The sequence below is a fragment of the Oxyura jamaicensis genome, chromosome 3 (genome assembly GCF_011077185.1).
Source record: "Oxyura jamaicensis isolate SHBP4307 breed ruddy duck chromosome 3, BPBGC_Ojam_1.0, whole genome shotgun sequence".
Taxonomy (NCBI): domain Eukaryota; kingdom Metazoa; phylum Chordata; class Aves; order Anseriformes; family Anatidae; genus Oxyura; species Oxyura jamaicensis.
In genome coordinates this window covers 19,864,274-19,871,628 of record NC_048895.1, presented here as the reverse complement: position 1 = coordinate 19,871,628, position 7,355 = coordinate 19,864,274, and the positions used below count along the sequence as shown (strand labels likewise).

Genomic DNA, 7,355 nt, shown 5'->3' with positions numbered 1-7,355 from the left:
TGGCTGTGGGCGGCGGCGGCGGCCCTGGCGCTGGGCGCCCTGCTGGGGGCTTGGCGCTGGGCCGCGGGGCGCCGCCGCCGCCGCCCAGCCCGGCTGCAGCGTGTGGGGACGGTGTCGAGCCTCTTCGTGTACCCCGTGAAGTCGTGCCGGGGGGTGGCCGTGCCGCGGGCGCAGGTGACGCCGATGGGGCTGCGGAGCGGGGAGCTGCGGGACAGGTAGGGGGGAGCGGTGCGGAGCCGGCTGGTGCGGGGCGCCGCCGGGCAGCGTGGTCCTGAGCCTCTGCGCGCCCCCCGCGCTGCAGGTTCTGGCTGGTGACCAAGGAGGACGGACACATGGTGACCGCCCGCCAGGAGCCTCGGCTCGTCCTCGTTTCGGTCGGCTGCGAGAATGGCTGCCTGGCCCTGAGCGCCCCCGGCATGGAGGAGCTGCGTGTGCCCGTGAGGCTCCCCAGGAAAAACCCGGTGCGGAACTGCAGGTACGGGGGCTGGGAGAGCTGGGGGGGGTCCTGCTTCGACCCTTCTCCCTGGTTGTGGTGTGACCTTCTCTTGTACGCCTTGGTTTTCAAGCCCGGGGAACGGCCGGTATTTTCTCATTTAGGAATTTGCAGGTGCTGTGTGTTACACGAAAGGCCAGGGCTGACTGCCGTAACAAACGCTTTAATTTTAATCTGCAGCATAAATAAATATCGGGAAAGATAACACAGCAGTCACAGACCATAAATCATGATCTCCAGTCTTCATGCCATGTCGTGTTTACTCACCTATGTTTACTTTCTGCGTGGGTAATTGCACCCCAAAGCCTCGGTCACGTGTTATCTCTGTAACGTGTGTGTGCCAGGCAGTGACACACGTGTCCAACACATGCACAGCTTTGTTAAACTTGTTGTGCTGTCAGAAAAAGATTTAAGTAGACTAAATGTATTTCAGTAATGAAAAACTGCCAGGCCTTGGTATTGGTGCTGGCTTGTGCCCAGGAGCTTGGAGCTGAGGCAACGTGTGTCCGGCTGCAGAAGGCTGTGTAGGCTTTATCTGTAATTTCTACAACTGGTAAGTCCATTTGCAGGTTTTACTTGGATGTTTAAAAACCCTGTGTTTGGAGCAGTCAAGTGTAGGACTGAAGGCACTGAGTAGGCACGGTTTCTATTCATGCACGTAACTCGTTAGGGAGTTTTTACAGCTCTCTGGTGAAGAAGCATCTGTGTTCTTCATTTGTGCTTGTTGGTATGTGGCATGATACTTAAACTTGTGACTGCACAGTGTTCCCATGGATCCCTAACCCCCTGAGTTAATCAGTATAGATCTGCTTCTGAGGTGGAAAGCTGCTGTTGGAAGCTGCTTCGTGCCAGCCCCTAGGCAGGCAGCGACTGAGAGAAGGGAGGGAAGCGAAAGGCAGTCAGGTGCTCTCTTGGGCAGTGGCATTTCATCTCCAGCTGTGCCACAGAGCTGGTGTGAGGATTCCAGCAAACAGAGCGATGTGCCTGATGGAGTTAGTGGGTGAGAACTGATGTGATGCAGACATTGGTGAGTGAGAGGGCTGCCTTACGGGCGCTGTGCTGAGAGTTTCTGACAGCCGTAGAAGTACCCTGAAGAGCTGGGGGCTTGGCTGAGCAGGACACAGCCACTTCACGTGTTGGGATGTGTGCACGCACCAAGAAACCCTGGGTGTTTCTGAAAAGACAGAAAATAAGTAGGAGTGAGCTGTCAGTAGCCCCTTTTGCAGGGGCAGTTATACTGTGTGTGAAACAAAATTAATCTTTTTGGCAGCAGAAGCCCGCTGCTAGCCGTCACTGCCTGGAGCCCTGCAGCCTGCCTGTGGGTGAGGAGGGCATGCCCGTGAGGTGCGAGCAGAGAGGAGAGGACCCCTAGGAGCTGGGCCAAGCTAGATGAGCCTCCTGGGCATCTACGTGCTTTAATCCATGCAGCACATAATTGCACAGGTAGAAGAAACTGCAGTGTACTTGGGTCAAAATCACTACTGTGAAGACAGTATTAACTTATTCACGACTGTTGTGGAAGTTTATTGGAAGATTGAGCTGAGGTTTACCTTCATGTGCCAGGAAAGTGTTTCTGGCATAAACTTGTTTTGTATTGTGCTGCCAGTGGGTTTTTGTGCATCGTGGACTTTGCTTCCATTATAAATCTTTAACCTCTTCTAGCGTATAGCTCAGTGTCTTAGGCTTCAGCTTTGCTTGTTGAATTAGTTGCCTGTTGCTAGTTCTCACCGGGGCGAGGTCTTGCCAGCAGCCTTATGCAAAGCTGACATACCTCCTTTTGTTGTTATTATTAACATAGATTTGTGTGGTGAGGAAAAAAAAGAAAGAACACAAACACCTTCCAGAGACTTTTCAGGAGACAGCTAGTTTTTGGGGAAGGGTATTGCTGAGAACAAGGGCTGAAATTTACCTTGCACTTTGTGCTCTGCCTCACGTGCTGACAGGCTGATCCTCAAGTGGTCTAGACCTAGCGTGTGATTTGATTTGGTTGGATTTTTTTGGAGGAATGTGTGAACATCAGGTTTATACATCCTATTTTGCAGCCTCAGCAATAAGGTGTTCATTGCTGCTTTATGGTAAAAAAAAATAATTACAGCACATGCAAATTTATTAATTAGTGTCAGAATGTCAGCTGAAGGGGTCTGTTAGGCAGCAGTTTCACTCAGCTCTGGGTAAATTTTTACAGCACTAACATTTGAACAAAAGCTTCCTTAACAGTCAGGGACATCAGCAAGTGCTAATTACAGTGACTAACTGCACCGCAATGTTCATTTTCTCAAATTAATTACATTTCAGTTGATTTCTGGGCAGAGATCTTTTGTTGTTAGTCACACACAAATGCAAGAATAGATTTTTATTTTTTTAAGCTCTGAGCACCTAGTCTGTTCTTGGCTCATTCTTTCACCAGCTGTTACTGTCTGGCCATGTCCGTGGTGCTTAGCTTCCAAAACAAAGTTGCCACAAGATTGCACACTGGAAATGATCCTTGTGCCAAATCCAGAAACCAGCTTCTACCTCACTAATTCAGGCAGTCTGATAAATGTATCTAGCTTCTACTATTAAAATGAGATGCCTACTTTTAAATAATAAGCATGCTTGAGTCTTTGGTTTTACAGCTAGCTTGCTGATATGTCTTGTCCTTCAGGTTGTTTGGACTGGATATTCAAGGCAGGGACTGTGGAGATGAAGTGGCTCAGTGGCTCACCACTTTCCTGAATTCGGAGCCCTATCGACTGGTGCACTTTGAGCCTTCCATGGTGCCAAGAAAGTCAAAGGACGTAATAAACCTTTTCCGAACCACAGATGAGGTAAATGAATGTTCTTGTTCACAGAATTACTTCCTTTTCATTGTTTCCTTCCCCAGCCACCAAATCTGCACATTCAGTTGTTTGTGATGAGCCCATTTTAGCAAGGTTTATATCATGTACTTAAACCATGTGAATATTTTCCTTTTCTGTGATGAAATTACTTGCTTTAATTTTACCTAAGATTTGTTCTAAGCTATTGACCACTCACAGCTAGAGTCTGATATTTAAAAAGGAACTGCAGAATTAAATGTCATTGCTTTTGTGCCTCAGAGAATAGAATAAAAACATGTTTTTAAAGTTTTTTTGGTGCTATAACCTGTATTGTGTAGAAAACTTCCATTCAGTATCCCTTGTGAGATCTAGGCGTTTACTGATATGAGTTGTACTACCTCATAGTTTATTTAAAGGGCCAACATTCAACCCTGGTCTCTCTAGTTACAGTCCTAGGAATTACCATCCAGAAAGGGTTACAGAGGTTTCATCTCCCTCTTTCTGTGGGAAGAAGCTTGAAGATGTGATATTAGATAAAGATAATGTAGGAAGGAAGGGAGTTGCCATGCTCAGATGTCTTTATATCATCGGAGCCACTGATGTCCTTCTTGTCTGAACACAGCTCCTGTATGAAGACTCTGCCTGATGAGTGCATACTTTTTAAGAAAGTACGGTTTGTGAATGCCTTACATTATTCTCATGATGTTTTTATCTATAGGACATCGGTGTAGTGCTTGTTGTTGCACAAAGAAAAGGAAGTATATAATCTATTCTGGATTCTCATGCATATGCTTTTATCATGTAACTGACACCAGTACGGAAGACTAATGGTTTCAGCATATGGTATGTCAGGTTAGGAGGGGTGGCATTCAGGAATCCCAGCATGAAGAACAGAAGAAGCATAGAAGAATTCAGTTAGTCAATTATAGTTGACCATGTAAGTTTAGCAGATCCATAAACAACTTGGTATCCTTCAAAGCTTGGTATCCTTGGTATCCTATCCTACCACAGCATGCTGTACTGATATATTTAGCTCTGTCTGTAACACCTAGAATAAACGTTTGGGATGTGCATACAATATCAGCTTGTAAGAAGTTGTGGCAGCTTATATAATTTCAGTTTCATTCTATAAATAGAAGTTTAATTTTACAGTTTGAGCAAAGGAAAGTTGTGGCAGTTACTGAAATAGGAAAGGGCAGGCGTTTTACTTGCTAACGACCTTCCAACAAGACTAAAATCTGAATACAGCAGCCTAACACTGCCAAGCTAATATGTGGTCACTGGTTCCAACATATCAGTCCTTTTGCTGTTCAGTAGTTCTGCCAACTTCACACTCATGCTCTTACAGCAGCCTTACATTTTTTGGTGTTTGTTTATGCAGGTTGCCTATCCTGACTGTAGCCCGGTCTTAATCATCTCAGAAGCTTCACTGGAGGACTTAAATACCAGACTGGAGAAGAAAGTTAAGATACAAAACTTCAGACCGAATATTTTTGTGACAGGTTGCAATGCTTTTGAAGAGGTAAAATAACTCTTCAATGTCTTTTTGAAGGCTTGGATGTGGTTTTTTTTTGTAACTGTTTCCTTGGGAGATGGTGATGGATGAGGAAATCTGCTGTTTGGTGATATACAGCTGGATTCCAGAGAGCTTCTGCTCGCTTGCATGCGAAGCATAGAGGGAGAAAACAGGTCTGTGAATACTTAATTAGCTTAGCAAAGGAAGAAATAAGTGACAGACCGCTGCTGAAAGATCACTTTCAAGTGTGAAGTAAGGAAAGCTAAGCATGCTGTCATTGATCAAATTAATGATACAAATGAACAGTTAGTAAATTGTGAGTGTGATGTTTTATAGTCTTTGGCACAAGAGTAAAACTGACCATTGTGATTCTGCAGCACCAACACTACATCTCCGACTATATTCTGGTAGTTCAAAAAGCACCATCTATGAAGGTATCTGGCGATGAAGTGAACAGGTGATGATGGCATTTAAGTGTTTTGACACGCTCCGTTTTTCCAAAGAACTTACTCTGGATAAATCTGGTGATTCCCCAGTCTATGAAGTTGCTAAAAACAGAATTGGGTCTCCCAAGAAGGGTTGCAATGTTAAGCTTGTGCAGAGAAGTGAAAACTTATTTTCACTAAAAAATTCCTTTCTGCGGAAGTAGTGACTTGCAGAGGTCACAGATCAGATAATTACATGCACAGTTAGAATAAGAATGCTTCTTTAAGTTCAGGCTGCAGAATGGGTTTTGTTACCTACATATCTTTCTTTCCAGATATAATTACTGGTGGGTCATGGGTTGGATGAATGTAGGGACAACAGGGTTTTCATAAAAATTGTACCATAATATAACTGTACTTACCTGAAGATGCAAGTGAAGGTGACCATCTGGAATGGTACAGCCTCTTAAAGAATGACTGTGCTACTCCTAGAAGAATGGTTGTATGTGCACGTGTCTAATCTGTGCTTAATATTTTCCTTCCCTCAGGACACCTGGGAGGAAATTCTTATTGGCAGTGTGGAAATGAAAGGGACAGTGTGCTGCGCAAGGTAAATATTTGAGACCGTTACTTTATATAGATGAACAGAGATTTATAATCAGAAGCTGTTACTGATTTGGTGCTGTCTGTAATTGCAGGTGTATTTTAACAACTGTTAACCCAGACACTGGGGTCCTGGACAGGAAGGAGCCCCTGGAAACGTTGAAAAGGTTGTAAAAATACCAGTGTGTCTCAGGCTGTGGGATTAGATTTAGGTTAGATCTGATGTTTTAAAAGTGCTTTGAAGTATGTGCAGGATGTAATAATGCAGTGTAAAGTTATGTGTGTATTGGCTTCTGTTCTACTTTATGCAATTCTATACAGTAAGAAAATTCAGGAAGTTCTCTCTTCTTACTTGCAAACTTTACATTCTCTGCCTCTTTTGTCAGTGCTAGTGTGAATGCCTGGCGTAACAGAAATATTTAAAGGTCTAACTTAGCAACTTTAGCATTTCTTTTTAAAATGTCTCCTGTATGTGTATTATGTACGTGGACCCGTGAATACAGTCAGGTTCTTTCTCTCTATTTGAACTGTTTAGTTCTCTATAATTATAGTATTTATTTAGTTTGTAGTATAATACGGTGACTGTTCACATGTCCTCTCTCTCACCACTGATATCTTGACATTTAGGATTTACTACCACTGATTCTAAAAAAGTGTTCTCTCTCTGCAGTTACCGCTTATGTGATCCGTCTGAGCGACACATTTACAAATCCAGCCCTCTCTTTGGAAGATACTTTGCTGTTGACAAAACTGGAACAATTCAAGTTGGAGACCCTGTGTACAAGATGGTCCAGTAGTGAGGGATGTTTTTATCAGAAGATGACTTTTCACTTCAACATATTTTTTTCTCTGCTAACACAGTCACTGACATAACTTTTTCTTATCTCTTGCAATATTTTTAATACTATGTTCCTTTGTAAGGCACAGGAGGTCTTGGAGGCAATGAGCTGTCAGTCATTTCAGACATCATCACCTAATAGCATGCATGTAGCAAACAAGTCTTCATTTTTTCTGCAGGATGTGATAGAGGAGAGTCTAATCCAAGACAGACTTGACAGTACTACTGTATCACACCTCGTGAAATTTTGTGTCAAGCTTGATGTCAGAATCCAAAGTTGTTTACAAGGGCTTTGCATCATGTATTAGATACATTCAGTGCCTATAAAGAACCACAAAACAGTCATGCCAAGCATAAAAAGCATATGCTGATCATGGAACTTCCTTTGCAGTTGAACTGTGAGTGTTGATGGCAAGGCTGTGTCTTAAATTCTACCCTTCTTTGGTCCTAAGTATCTTTATCTATGTATGGAGTTGCTTTCCTGCAGTGTTACTTATTCTGCAGTCATTTCCAGAAGATTGCTTTTGTCTTTTGAGATTGGAGCAGTATCAGGAGAAGCTTTGTGAGCTGACTAAATGCTCCTCTGTTCTCTAGGTGGGAACACTGTAAGGCTATAGGCTCATTTATTTTATGACCTGTGCTTGAAAGAATTTGAATGATATTTTTTTTCTCCTGTGAAGCA

At 43.7% G+C, this 7,355-nt stretch overlaps 1 protein-coding gene across 1 annotated transcript in view; it reads left to right on the top strand.

Annotated features, from left to right (window-relative positions):
• MTARC2 (mitochondrial amidoxime reducing component 2) overlaps positions 1–7,052 on the top strand; it is a 7,571-nt gene extending 519 nt beyond the window's left edge. The window contains exons 2-8 of the mRNA XM_035321770.1: positions 1–215; positions 302–475; positions 3,138–3,300; positions 4,673–4,813; positions 5,781–5,842; positions 5,931–6,002; positions 6,506–7,052. Coding sequence (XP_035177661.1) covers positions 1–215; positions 302–475; positions 3,138–3,300; positions 4,673–4,813; positions 5,781–5,842; positions 5,931–6,002; positions 6,506–6,632 — 954 coding nt within the window. The 3' untranslated portion in view covers positions 6,633–7,052. The remainder of the gene's footprint in view (positions 216–301; positions 476–3,137; positions 3,301–4,672; positions 4,814–5,780; positions 5,843–5,930; positions 6,003–6,505) is intronic.
• Positions 7,053–7,355: the final 303 nt, after the last annotated feature.